This window comes from Echeneis naucrates, chromosome 7, assembly GCF_900963305.1.
Source record: "Echeneis naucrates chromosome 7, fEcheNa1.1, whole genome shotgun sequence".
Taxonomy (NCBI): Eukaryota; Metazoa; Chordata; class Actinopteri; order Carangiformes; family Echeneidae; genus Echeneis; species Echeneis naucrates.
This window is the reverse complement of record NC_042517.1, coordinates 6,938,386-6,953,134: the sequence shown is the minus strand read 5'-3', so window position 1 is coordinate 6,953,134 and position 14,749 is coordinate 6,938,386. Positions and strand designations below refer to the sequence as shown.

At 40.1% G+C, this 14,749-nt stretch overlaps 1 protein-coding gene across 3 annotated transcripts in view; it reads right to left on the bottom strand.

Moving 5' to 3' along the window:
- Positions 1-14,749, bottom strand: part of clcnk (chloride channel K) — a 17,820-nt gene extending 3,071 nt beyond the window's left edge. Inside the window, exons 1-18 of one of the 3 annotated variants that reach the window (XM_029506978.1) lie at positions 13,023-14,749; positions 11,836-11,967; positions 11,603-11,731; positions 9,457-9,596; positions 9,303-9,380; positions 8,540-8,615; positions 7,724-7,849; positions 7,012-7,096; positions 6,670-6,771; positions 6,134-6,218; positions 5,589-5,747; positions 5,002-5,071; positions 4,750-4,860; positions 4,410-4,626; positions 2,194-2,327; positions 1,289-1,359; positions 805-885; positions 179-265 (exon numbers count right to left, since the gene is read on the bottom strand). In XM_029506978.1, the coding sequence (XP_029362838.1) occupies positions 179-265; positions 805-885; positions 1,289-1,359; positions 2,194-2,327; positions 4,410-4,626; positions 4,750-4,860; positions 5,002-5,071; positions 5,589-5,747; positions 6,134-6,218; positions 6,670-6,771; positions 7,012-7,096; positions 7,724-7,849; positions 8,540-8,615; positions 9,303-9,380; positions 9,457-9,596; positions 11,603-11,731; positions 11,836-11,967; positions 13,023-13,173 (2,034 nt within the window). In that variant the 5' untranslated portion in view covers positions 13,174-14,749. Of the gene's footprint in view, positions 1-178; positions 266-804; positions 886-1,288; positions 1,360-2,193; positions 2,328-4,409; positions 4,627-4,749; positions 4,861-5,001; positions 5,072-5,588; positions 5,748-6,133; positions 6,219-6,669; positions 6,772-7,011; positions 7,097-7,723; positions 7,850-8,539; positions 8,616-9,302; positions 9,381-9,456; positions 9,597-11,602; positions 11,732-11,835; positions 11,968-13,022 lie in introns of those variants that run through there. The other 2 variants (XR_003840935.1, XR_003840934.1) reach the window with 2 other exon arrangements.

Here is a 14,749-nt window from a genome sequence, read left to right as displayed (position 1 = left end):
TTAACTAATCCATACAGGGTTCGTGGTTTTGTTTGCAAAATGTGTGTGGATGAGACATGTGCCAATGGAAGAATACAACAAAATGAAGCAGCAAGCGTCACAAAGGTAACGGGAACAGATTAGACTAGTGAGCGTTGCCAAGTGTGAGCATGCAGAAGACATACAAAAGACCCATTACCTCCAGCCATGTGATGACTCCAACCAGCCTCCCTTTCTCTGTGACAAATAGGGTCTGGTCTCCAACTAGACTCAGTATACCGAGGACCTGCAAGAAAAGATGGCAAAATGGAATTCAAGTAAGTAATGGGGGAAAAAAAAATTGCTATCAAAATGGGGAAATATTTATAATACATAAAATACATATTTGCTCTCAGATATGACAACAGTGAATGTTGTTAAACCAAGTTTGAAAGAAAATTGTTACAGTATGAATTAGTGAAGCTGAACATTTAACCTGCATTAGAATTACACTAAAAAAACAAGTGAATGTGTAAATAATTCATTTAAATGTAAAACAACAAATGGTGGTTTTAGTTGGAATAATGTGCCATTAACATTTGGTGAAAAACAACATTTAATACAGTTATTTTTGTTACATTCCTGATATGAATTAGAAACAGTGAGCTTTATGGGTGTTGGCATCAGACTAGGCTAATTCCCTCCAAGGCATAGCAAGATTTTTTCATTCCAAATGAAATTGTACCGTAATTGCATTTCCTACCAAATCATTGCTATTATTTACCGATTTATTTTTTCATATCATACAGCACTATCTTCTAATCGATCTAACCTGACAGGTCCTACCTCCTGAACCGTGTTGCTCAGTGATAAGAGGACAGAGCACGGATGAATGCAGCAGACATCATCCAGATTTTTCTCCACAGTCTGAAGAACAACAAAACCATATATTTATATGCAGTTTCTATCAGCATCACTTGAGAAAGTGGGATTCGCACTTCCAACTGATATCACACATTCCTGTGCATGCCTGGGGTGCTGCAACAGTCTCATGAATCTGTTTTCTATTCCCTTCTAGTATCTGTCTGTCACTGCAAAAATGTTATCTAAAGGACGTGTTGGTGTCAAAATGAGCTGGATTTATGCAAGCTATGGACTCTGTACATCCTGCTCCTGTCCTGCTGCCTGTGGAACTGCTTGACATTCAGTCAGTGTTAAACTGTGTGTAAAAGCATTCTATGATCAACATTTTAACCACAATCAAACTGTTAACGCCTACATCTCTTTCTGAACTCCGGAGCCACACATCTGACTCCATCCAGCCTTTTACCTCAGTCTTGGAGTGACGCAGGAACATCAGCAGCTCCGATCGAAAAACAAATCCCAGCAAAATCTGTGTCTCTTCAACGGGAGAGAGGAGAGGAAATCAATGGCTTTTTTGCCGCAGTCTGTGACAGAATTTAGAGTGTGTGCAGTTCTTTATTGGGTTGTAAGAATTTTGAAGTAAATTCATCTGTGTGATTGCAGAAGAAAGGCTCAATCTTTATTATTCCCAAAAGTCTATTTTCTATGCCGTCAGTAGTCAAGACAAGTCAATCACACATCAAGACCCATGCAGAGCATCACAAAATTCATTCATCCTCTCCCAGTTATTCGTTTCTGGGTCACAGGTGGTGCTGGAGCCAATCCCAGCTCACACTGGGTGAGGGCGGGGTCACCCTGGACAGGTCAGCAGTGAATCACAGGGGCAACACACAGAGACCAACAACCACTGACTCACACCTACAGACAATTTAGAGTCACCAATTAACCCAAAAATTATGTCTTTGGATGGTGGGAGGAAACCCACGCAGGCACAGGGAGAACATGCAAACTGTACAGAAAGGCCCCAGGCCGGGAACAAAATTCACGACCTTCTTATTGTGGGGCAGCAGCGCTAACCACTATGCTGCCTTCACAAAAACCACTTTATACAGCTCCGAAATGTGAAATAGAGCTAAGCTGGCCAATTGGGTATTTTCTCACTTGTCAGCTTTCTGTTGCACCTTTACACTGCTGAATGGCTACAGCTTTACTAACCATTACAATTTGTCATTATGATTTTATTTGCTCAGTGTGATCTAAAGTTTTTGCCAATATTCCCGTACCTCTATGTATTTTACTTTTGCTAAAAGATTCAAAAAGAACATGACTCATTAGGTAAAGCTGGGAAGATGAATGTGTTTATGTGCACACCATGTGAGTCCACCACAGGGACTTGTGTTTCAGAGCTGGTGTTGACAGCCTCCTGAACCTCTGTTGGCCCGGCTGCTTTCTGAAGCTGCACCGGCTTCCCTCCCAAAAGTCCTCCAACTGGTGTGGAAGGAATCCTGCTTAAGAGATTACATGTCAGGCCTAAAGAAAAGCTGCAGAGGCTAAAAGAAATAAATGGCTGTGATATATAATTTGACAAAATTCAATATTTAAACAATTACTTTTATTAACATTAATGCACTTAAGAAAACTATTCTTGGGTTTTAAAAATTCACAAGTGTGATGGTTTAATTTAACACAGGCAACAAAAGAGCTTCTCACGTATTTGTGCCCAGACAGAAACAAGAGCAGACAACAACAATAAACAGCAGTCCTGAGGTTGGTAGAGTGTGCTGCATCATACCAACTGGTGCAGCCCCCTGTTGTGTGCTGTCACAGAAAAGAGCTTTTTAGCTGATTGTTGCAGATGTTTATTATTATTCCAAAAACATTTCAAGCCATTTCAGCACACTCCACTAAAGTGTTAGTGAGAGGAATGCTCATTTCAGCCTGTGAGTGTAAAGCTATTTTGATATCTTAACTTTTATAATCCAGTCTGAGCGACTGATAGATACGGAGAAAAAAACTCAATGCACCTGCTATCTGCTATTTTCAAGTATCGAATCATTTATCTGTTCTGGGTATAATATCACTACCTTTGAGTGCTGAAACATTTATTATCTTATCAAGATCTCTTAGCAGGCTCTGCTCACCTTTTGCAAGAAAAAAAAAAAGAAAAGCTTGACATTTAAATGCATTTGGCCGTGTAACCTTCATCCACAATTAGTCCGCTCTGTGGCTGCCTTTAAACTGCAGCTTCAGTGAGTAATCAGTCTGAGCAGACTGCCGGGTGAGGAAAATGACTCACCGTAACCACCCATTAAATCTGATGGTTATATGACATAACATGCATGTTGAGACATAACAGAGGACTCGTTACACATTGTGGCCCACAGATTCCTATTTTATATGGTAAAAAAAGGCCACATAAAGTAACAGAATTGGCTATTCAAGGTAGCAGCTCTTCTTCCCCATTTAAATTTTGGTTTTAATAAGTCCTCTGGCACATCTCTCAGAGAGCTTGAAGAATTAGGGGTGGTTGGCTTTAACAGACTTTAATATTCTCAGTCCAAAAATCTCTACATAAAAAATAAAATTTTTAATTTTTTTTATGCCTGTTCAGGCAATTGTGGGTGAGATTTTCCTCCCATGGAGCAAAAAATAATAGATATGTGGGTGGTGGGAGCCCTTAATCAGTAACAGTGACTCAGCCAGGGGATGGCTGCTGGGATGTTTTGCAGTTAAAAGCATAAACTCCTATTTACCACTGAAGCATTTATCTGAACAAGAATCAGGTACCACAAGACTTTTCAGTGCCAAAAGTTAAATAGCTTTTCGGTCACTTACGTTATGGTAAAAATTTTGATCACTGTATTTCAATGAGGTCCCTGTTATGTAAGAAACAAAACAAACATTTTGTAGGGGCAAACAATATATTTTTTGGCTTTGTTGTGCTCAGAGTAAGGACATTAATATGATTATGGTTCAGACTCATCTAGTTGGATAACTTTCATATCATATATATAACTATATATTCTTATATCATGCAATATTTAGCTTGTCAGTAAAGTAGAATCTGACAGCCGTTGTAAAATATTAACATTTATAAAGCATGGCATGCTATGGTAGCACAGATCTCAAAGTGTAGCTCAGGCTAAAAGGAATTCAATCAGTAGCTAATTGGCTTTCAGATTATCCTCTGGGATGAATAAGATTTTAAATGAACTGATCACCATCCATCCACCAACGTAAAACAACAAAACAAATATGCCAGCATTCACCAGCAGTTCTTTTTTTTTTTTTAACCCTCAAGCTCTCATGTCCAAAAGAAGAAGAAAAATTAAATGTGCTGCATAACAACGGTCATTATCTGAAAAAAAAAAAAAAACAACCCTAATTTTAAGGCGAAATAACTCAGTTGCATACTAAAGTGTTACCATATATTATCCTTAGCTGGTAGCACACAGCCTTTTGCATGGGGCACCAGCCTAATATCTGGCTCTGCTGTCACAATTGTTTTCAAAATGGCAGCTAACAACAGGTGATCATCCAAAAACTGGGTTGTCCGTCAGTCTGTCTGGCGCTGTCTTTCTACTCACCTTTTGCACGCCTTCTTCAGGGACGGCAGGTGTGGGAGCTTCTTGCTGATTGACAGGATGTCATAGAAAGATGGCCGGTGCCCAGAGCGAGCCAAAGCATTCGCCAGGAGAGTGGCGAGCAGAACCGGTAATGTATGACTGAATTGGCCAGTCAGTTCTATTGCCAGAAGAGCTGGGGACAAGGTGTGAGTTACAGCCCCGGACAGAGCTGCTGCACCTTCAGGCCAGAAAACATATTCGGATGTTACTTGGGACATCGATCCATTCTAGAAACACTACACATGTACAAGTAAAAGCATACATAATCATTTCTATCACAACAAAGTTATATCTGTCCTACCAGCCAGCGCATAGCCAGCAGGATTTATGGGAGTCCAATCCTGGTCTGAAGTGATTCCAGTGTAAACCACAGCAGCTACTCCTTCACCAAACAAACGGCCTAAAGCTGCCCCTAGAAAGCCATGCAGCAGTTTTAGCTACCAAAACATCTCACATTCTAATGAGAGGTAATGCTGTGAGTCAAATTTCTCATAACTTAATTAAAATTTGAGGAATTCAGTTATTCTGTAAAATAATCTTTCCCTTCACTCACCACAGACAAAGACTGGCATGAAGTATCCAGCTGGCACAGGAAGAGTGCAGGCGAGGACCAAAATACACATCTAGGAAGCAACAATAGAGACAAACTGTCAAATCTTTGAAATATGGTAATCGCAATAGCCCAATTGTAGCTCATGTAACACAGAACAGGAGTTACTGTCAGTCAGTTTGCTTGGAAACGTTTGTGAATTTCTTAAAGTGCTTAATTCATCAGAGATCCTTTACTTTGACCTGGGTGAGAAACTATTCGAAAAACAGAAATATCAACATCCAGTGCTGTTTTTTAAGAAATTGGAAGTGTTTACCTTCCTCTTAGAGCACAAATTTCTAAAATTTATATGTATGGATGGGTTTCTTCGTCAGCTCAGCTATTTCCTGGGCATCAGACATCAACAAGACATGAAGGTTAAACAGTTCTACCCTGTTTGCTCTATTGTGAAAATGTCAATCCGTGGATTTTGAGCATGGGTCACCGAGACCAAAGGAAAAAGAGAAATAAGCAGCTAGGTCTTGTTATGACTCCTGTCGTGGCGGGCTGGGGGGGTAAAACAACGTGACTGCTCTTTACGTTGTTTGCACCTTAATGAGCAGAAAGAAAGCCAGGGAGAGGCAGACAGGGATACCCGATGAGCCCCACTCGAAAAAAGGCATGGACTCCAATTGCACCGAGGCATTGTGGGATTGAGAGGTCCATTGCCTGCTTTCCAGTAAGGCGGTAAGCAGCTGCTTCGTGGTGTACTGTGAAGGAGAGCCATTCAGGTCACTTGATGATCACAAGAAAGCTAACAATGTTAACATGAAAACATTTAGGAGCTGTTAAAGATGTATTTGCATTAGCTTAGCATATTACAGAGATAACGTTTGTGGACTGCACTAAACCAAAAGTATGGCCACTTTCTAGGGGCTACCTCCACCCACTGATTAATACATATTTGTATCCTTTTGAGTATTAACAAAATTAATTGTCCATTTAATATACAGACTGGCGTTACACAACAACCAAATGTGATGTTTGCCGATGCTGTTAAGGCTGATGTAGACCAGTTGTGTTTGTTGACATTTTATATGTTATGAGTCCATCCCATTTGGAACATCCACAGAAATTAGGGACAGCTGATTCCCACCTTAGAAGCCAAGTATTGTCCTGCAAAGTGAGGAAACGTCACCAATGCAATGAGGAATACCACCATGCCTGAGTATAGACCTTTCCTGTGGAGAAGTTTTAGCAAATACAGACACATTTGTTATAAAGCCATTCTAGTCAAAATAAGTTTTAACAAGCTGCCTTCGCTGTGTGACGTCATCAGAAGAGATTATCACTTGACCTGTTCTCCTTTTTTTTCCCAATCTATGCATTTAGAAGCATAAAATTTGACATGAAACATCCCCTTCATTCAGTATAATGTGATAAATAGGTAAAAAAAAGGGTTAATAAGTTAAAAAAAAAAAAAGGTGTTAGAATATATTTGTACAGTTTAATAGATTTTAGCTTAAGAAAGTTTAACATGGTCCAGCGTGAAGTGAATTTTCCTCAAAGAAACCTGGACACTGGCCCCAGAATCAGCTTGAATGACTATTCCAGCCAAACTCTGTCTGATGTAGCTGACTCGTCGATGCATGATGAAAGGGTTTTCAAATTGTGAGGATTAAGCTCACTCACTCTGTTGTCAGCATCTTGATGAATACTGGGTTTGTTTTGGTAAATTGCAGGATCCTCTGATAGCAGAAAAGGTAGCAGCAGCTCACAGCTCCACACAGCAGCCTGTTCGCACACAGAGAGCAGACTGAATTAGAGATGAGAGTCTTATTTAACCCAGGCACCAACGGACTATCTGAGGTCATTAAACTTGGGGCCATGAAGGGTGGAGGCTGAGAAATAATCAAATGAATCAGAAAAGACTGAATGCCGAGTTGAAAGGAAAGAAAACACAGATAGAGCTGTCCAGTTAGGAAAGAATAGTGAATTTGTTCAACCATGAAGATGCTGTCAACATAAACTTACCCCAGGAAACCAAACAGGAGAATCTCTGATGAGTAAAATGGTAAAGAGGCTGGAAAATTAGTCTTGAATAACACCTGGAGAGTCTCTGAGGACACAATGTGAATTTAGGTTAACCCTCCCATTTCTTGCATCTTCATTTCAGACATTTTACGAAATTTGGGGATTTTTCGTCCTAGTGCAGTGCTAGTTGTGATGTTAGAAAGCTTTCAACATTGAACTGACAGAAGAACGACAATTACATTTGACTAAAAGAAGTACTGTACCAGTCTACTTTGAAATTTCTCTCATGGGGAAAAAAATGTTTGCGCAAAACTGTTCAAAATGTTTGTGTTTTTGGGAATTACATCCTTAACTCATGAAAGATGATATAAAGCTATAACAACTGGGGGAGTCTCTACACTAGAGACCCCCCAGCCATTTCCCTGTTGACCTGGCTTTGTGCACAAGAGCACTGAAATAGGAACTGGTTTTACCCACATTGGATGCATACCATTTTAAATATTATAGGATGGGGGGGCTTCCAGAACTGGAACCAAGATGCTCAGCTTCAGACCAGCAGTTCAGAAAAAGGTTGGGATTTGCTTGTACCTTTGGCAATACTTTGTAGCTGGCATATTAATGTATATTTTTTTGATCAAATCTTCCATATACAGTCACGTTATTTGGCTCTATGGGGCACGGTGTCATCAACCCGGAAGTGGACCTCCATTACCTTCATCTCCACTCCATACTGAGAAGAGGCGGAAGGTCAGTGCTCCGCAGGCAGCTGCGAAAAAGCAGGGGAAGTAATGCTTCAGGGCATAGTGGGAACATGTCACCTCCACACTGAACAACACACCTACAGGGGCAGAGGAGGGCAAAGATAAAGACACAACATAGAAGCCCTTGATACAACAATGACAGTATTAAATATTTCTTCTGAGAAAATAAGTCCCCCCAAAAAATCATTGTAGAAGCCATATCAACTGTAATACTATGACCACCTGCCTTATATTGTGTAGACAACCCTTTTGCAATGAAAAAAGCCCATTAGTGTTAGTATTAGATCTGTTAGTCCAGCTTGTGCGTGTTCAGACGCCTTTTTGTTAGAACCAGCATTAACTTCGTTAGCACCCTTCTGATGGTTTGGACCACGCGGGCAAGCGTTTGCTCTCCAAACGCAACAAAGAACCTTGACCTATTTCTGATTCTCTTTCCTCACACCACTTAGGTTCCCCAGACTGGGAACATCCCATAAGATTTGTAGTTTTGGAGATGCTCTGTCTCAGTTGACTGAAGCAGCGTTTTGCCCAAAGTTACTAGCATTCTTGCCCTTGGCCATTTTTCCTGCTTCCAGCACATGTTGTGTTCACAAAAAAGATTCATTTGTTGATATGTACCACCCACCTCACCCACTGACAGGAACCATGGCAACAAAATAATCAATAGTTGTCACAAAACAAAACAAATAAAGAAGTAAGTACAATACGAGGGCCAAATACTGGTTATGGAGAAAACACATTAACTGAACCTTTACTGATTCACTCACCGCTGATGGGAGCTCCAAAACAACTTGCTACCCCAACTGCAGCAGCAACGACCAGCATTTCTCCAGCTACTTTCTCCTACAAGACAAGCACCTCTGAAGTAACAACTGTTTTGGATCAATAAAGTACATCTATCTATCTATCTATTTTATCCATTTAACGTGGGCGTTCACTTGTAGATGGGTTTTAGAATATGTTTTTGCTATGTTATGCTTTTATTTCTGTTTTGGTTTCCACCCGCTTCTGAAGGAAACAAGTTGCTAAGTAGCTAATTAGCACTGGATATGTCACATGTGCATAGCCGCTGCAGAACATCTTGGTTTTAATGTTAAAAGGTTGCAGTGGACACACGGCTCACATGACAGGCATGTGACAAACGCTTTGGCTGTATTGCGTGATGCAACCTGCATACTCCTATAGAGATAGAGCTGACAGTACAAGCGCATGTTTTTCATGGATCCACTTGTCTACAGCAATACTTTGTGTGACTGCCTTCCTGTGTTTTACTGTAGTAGGGGTAGTTTTATCAGAATATTTTTTGTTTGTGCTTCAGTCTTTCTAATATTTGAAGAAAAGCCTGGAGACGACAGGAAAAACGACACAATGACACAGAACAAATAAAATGTCCTCTTTCTCAGTGGGTTTCTCGCTATGTGAAATACCTCACACATAATCTTGTGTAAATATAAACATTAATAAGTACAGCTGTAAATTGACAGAAGTCAACAGTCAGTACTTTTAAATTAACTAAACTAATGTGTATACCTTCTTATTGTCTTGAATAAGAACGCAGAGGTTGCTCAGGTAGGCTCCCACCATGGTGGAAAGATGTACAAATGGACCCTGTTGGCAGACACGAAATTTTAAACAGTGTCCATATATTTTGAACTACACACAAGCACAGTGACACGTCTCTCACCACTTTGCCCAGAAAGACAGTGCTGCCGGCTGCCAGTGTACAGATAAGGCCCAGGAACTTGGCGAACATATGAGTGAGAGACAAATAATGAGGCATTTCAATGCCGGCCAGCATGGTTCTCACCTCAGGTATCCCTGAACCTGAGGAGAAACAGCCAACAGGACATGATTTTTCAAACGGAATGACTATCAAAGTGAAGATACAGACCGACCACCCCTCATTTTCAGGTTTCGTGACACTTTGGTGGAAAACTTAGTCACATAAATCATCAAACACTTTTCTCCTCTCTGGCTTCCTCTGAAAGCTTTGACCTTGGGAGTTAGAGGGCAGTGCAGAAACAGATGATAACATGAGCCCATTGCTGACTGGGGCGAGTGTAACATCCTCTAACAGTCAAGGTACCAGCTCACTGTGGGAGAGGGCGGGGACACTGAGCGGGGATTGGCTCCAATCCTCCTCCCCGCGACCCAGAAATGGATAAGCCGTAAAAAATGAATGAATATAAAGAATAAGGATATACCCAGAGCAGCAGCAGTATTTTTGTTGAACTAGAAATCAAGAAAACATATTAATAACAAATGAAACATCTGCAACACAGCTACAGTAATAGAGATGTATTTGATATTTGAATAATCTTGGAACAACAGAGACTGAATTGTGCTCTCTAACATAGCTGACTGATTTTCTGCACCGGTCTGTCCTGCACAAAATTGCCTGCTTCCTGGAATAACATTAAATTTAAGGTTGTCTGACAGATAAAATCATAGCTCACTTCTGTCAAATATGTACTTCTCCCTTTAATACCAAGGGATTGTTAAAGATACAGTCAGACTTGACTTTTTCCCATTGGCATTTACTTAAGATAGGAGGAAAGGATCAGCCTGAAAGATGTGAAACACAAAATCAAGATAAAGGAGCCAAGATAAAAAAAATCCATGAAGCTTGTCAGACCATGGGGTGCTATTTATAAATATCTCTAGAAATATGGACAGATTGTCATAACTATTCTAAATGTCAGGATCATCATGTCGAGTGTCTGTGGTTAGGTTTAGTTCAGTTTGCTGTGATTTGACTCTTCATGTTCCATATTATCCTATTCACTTTGAAACCCTGTCTCATCCTCATCTTCCCCTCCTTGCCACATTGTCTTGTCGAGTCCTTGGAAGCAGTTGCGTCTTCTATTGTTGACCTTGTTCCCTGGTCCTGGTTTCCTGAGTTTTTGCTTGTTGGATTTGTACCTCTGCTTGATCGATTGTGATTTCCTGTTAACAAAACCTTTGTCTGAATAAACTGACCTCTGAGCTCGCCTGAACCCCCGACTCCTGTTTGGACTTGATACTATGCACAAATCACTGTATTGTTCACAGCCTTCTCAGAAATGTTATTTCATTTCCTAAAAAGGTTTAACCATTCTTAACAAGAAAGAAATCTCAGCAGACTGATGAGTTCTCCAACCTAGACAGCATCATTACTCTGATAGGACCAATGAGAGTGTAGCAGACTTTCCTCATCATTCCTCAATAATCAAATCAACGTTCATTGTCACTTTTCAAGCAGAAGTTGTGCAATGTATTCCATATATAACAAGTCTTAGACATTCACTCAAATACAATTAAAGAAATGACATTAAACATACAATTAAGAATCTGGTCTGGTCCAGTTTTACAATTTGGAATAGGCTCTTACATATCAAAGTTGTGAGTTTTGTCAAACCATCCTTTCACCCCAACTCTGTGTTAGACACCTTGGTTTGGGATTTTGTGTTAATAAAACTTATCAACCTGCAGAGTTCAAACTTAGGGAGAAAATGTTGTGTTTACATTGTTATTCAGAGCAAAGACAATACTTAATTTACATTTTTATGCAAATCTTTTAAAAACTGCAACAGCTGATTTTGATGCATGACCCAACACAGCGGTGACACATTGTCTTCTTTGAAAAATTATATGGGTAAACTTCATGGTAAACCAGTTCACCACATCCGTTCTAACTGACTAAGCAGCAAATTAACTCTCAGAGCAATTTGCATACATTTTTGTGGTGTTCGTGTACTAACAAAGGCAGGTCCAAGATTTACTCTCCTTGTACCCACTTTTGACAAGCTTTAAAAGGGGTATATAGCATGGTGAAGTGTTACTGGACAGACCTGTGGAGAAGGGACAGATGTTGTGGGAGAATGATGAAGCGACAGCACAGAGGCATGATGGGTAAAGTGTCCAGCAGAAGAACTGCAGCAGACTATTGCCCTCCATCTTCACATAAAGCCACCGGTGAGCTATAAATGAAGTTAGACAGAGAAATTGGTCATTTTTTTCTTTGTTCTGTGTGTATGTGTGTGTGTGTGTGTGTCTGTGTATGTGTGTGTGTGTGTGTGTCTACCTCTCAGCAGTTTTGTTACAGTAATATCCATGAGGAAGCTGAGGAAGGCCATCAAAATGCCCTGAGCTGCATAGCCATACCACTCCATTCCACACACTGCCCCCAAACAACACCTAATCCTCAGCAGCCACTCTGTGGACACAACAGTGCAGCTTAGGCTTCCAATTTTGATTATGAATGTGTCTGCTGGGTTGATGTGAAAAATACTTTGCAAGAGAATTGGTTGGAGGACTGTACCTGTACTGCCTGCTATCTGAATGGGAATTACAGACCAGCTCTGTCTGCTAACCCAGCCAAAGCCAACTAATACACCCCCCCCCCTTTAACTTTCACTTCAAGATGTAATGAGATGCAAAAGCTGTTAAGATTCATCTGGATAGAATTAAATCTCTCAGCAGTCCTTTGAATTTATATTTTCAGTCAGGGCCAAAGTGGTTGACCAAATGTTTGACCAGCATTGCCTTTGAAAGAGTCATGGCTCCAAAGATGAATAATGGAAAACACTTCCTCACTGCTATAACATTAAAACTAAAATGGTGTGCCAGCATATTAAAGAAAACATCATGGCAAAAGCACTGCACTACTTCTTCCATTGTTGTCTGGTCTACAGCTGCACTTTCATCTCAACTTTCATCACTCAGTGCATTAAACTGACCTTCAATAATAAAAACAATGGTTTGTAAAATAAAATACACCTTGTACCAAAGTCTCACAGTGTTTTTAAAAGATGAAGGTCAAGCGGTGCCTCAAGGCTGTTCACTGTTCTTGCAGTGGAAACAGGGTGTAAAACTTAAATGATCTTAATTTGGAATATGACCAGCTGGATGGAAAGAGATCCAGGGACATTTGAAAATTTGATCAAATGGAGCTCATTTTAAAAGTGTAAGGATACAATATGAAGCTGAAATGACATAATCCGTGAAGAGCATAAAAAATAACAGCATCAGACCATGCTTGAGTGGTGAATATTAATGAAAAATTAATGAATGCAACCTAAAAATCAATCACTGTTGAAGAAACCAGCCACTCTCTTTCAGTGTCCCTTTATGCAGAGAAAAGTAGAAGATTAAAAGATATAAACATATTTAAATAGGACCAGTATGTGTAAATCTGCAAAACAGCTTCCTCGTTCAGTATTGATTTTGTTAGTGCTGATCAATTTTAATGATTTTCCACTTTAGTCTGACCTTTGACAACTGCACGGGGCCGTCGATACGGTCTCCATGGACCAGAAAGCAGAGGGCTCTTTCTATGTGATGTCTCAGATTGATTTTCTTGCTCTTGGTTGTTGTGGTATCTGTCTGTTCCACCTTCTGGGTCTTTGTCCAGGTTCTTCATTTTGCGTTGAAGTATTTGTTTTGCTGTATGATTGATACGGTCTGAAACAAACACTTTATCAATAAAGGTTAACAAAAAAAGAATGGCTGTTATTGCTGTAGTTACTTCAAAAGACAAATGCAGATACTTACCTTGGAAGAGTTATAACTCCATATAATTCTGCCTGTGTACGTAGTAGAGCTGGCAGCTCAACTGACCTCTGGTATGGTATTAACATTTACGTGATGGAGCAGTCACAGTTGAAAGGGCAGCTAATATTAACTCTTTGGAGGAATACTGAAAAGTTCACTCATTTGTCTGAATTGCAGACATGCAGTGCAAAATGTTAGAAGAATTATAAATTATGTTAAGAAAAAATATGTATCAAAGAGCCCGGGGACGCCATTCAGTGCAATGCAGACGATGAAGCTCTGTCAACAGCAGAACCTTCGAACAGCTGAAAATGACGTTGTAGTAAGTTGAAGTGGTTGTGATATCTTTTCAGATGCAATTGAACTGCCAGCTGCCACTGTGATTGAAATGAATGCGAAGGTCTCTTATTTAGATCCCCTCATTGCCAGCTTACCCTGTTTGGAGCTTATCATTGCTTGTCCTAAGATCTTCCAAAAAGCTGTTTCTCAGTTTGAATTTGAACCTCAAGTACTACTGTAAAATTAACATTTTACTCTCCTCCCCTAAACCCACTTGGTAAGACCCCTGACGATGTGTGTGCCTTTGTAAGAGAGATGCTGCCAAGGCTAAGTCAGTGACATTCAGCATCAGATAATAATCAGGAAACCTCTGAATGTCCAACATGTGGAAGGGAATCAGCGTCCACTTCCTGAACTTCAGCCGCCTGCTCAAGGTTAAGGTAATCATTGTTCAGATCTGGAGGGTCAGCTCCGCGCACCCACACACACATGCAGTCCACTGTTACTGTTTATTTTCTTAGTACCGCCTCCCCTGTAGCACTTGTGTTATTTTAGTTATTTGAAACCTGCCTACTGTGAGCATCACACACACATACACACACACGCACACTACGAAAGTATACAAATATACAGACAGCTCTTCTCAGTACAAAAACCTGTTACCAAGGCAACCGCACACTGAGATGACTAGAGAGCCAGACAGAAAGCTACTTAATTTTTCTCCCACACGCAGCCCTTTCTCCTTCAAAAAAAAAAAATAAAAAAAAATAAACAAATCCATGTAACATATGTAACAAAGCTGAATATGAATGCATTCACAAATAAATATAATGATTTATTTGAGAATGAAAAATCTGAAGTTTTCCTTTTGAACACCCCAGTGGAAAATCACTATGAAATACAGAGCTGCAGCTGTACTGTGAACATATTATCCTAATAACAAGCGAATGGTGACCTGGGAGATTGCAAACACATTTTAAAATATATCTTGGTTCTCTATCCCAGTTTTGAATTGCCATTTAAAACAACTTGTGTGTTACTTCAACAAACTCCAGTGGTTTGTAAATGCAGTAGGAAAACATCAGCTGCTAATTTGTGCATGGACTGTTTGACAGTCCATGTCAAACAATATACTTAAAAATACAGACAATTGATTTCCAATTAAA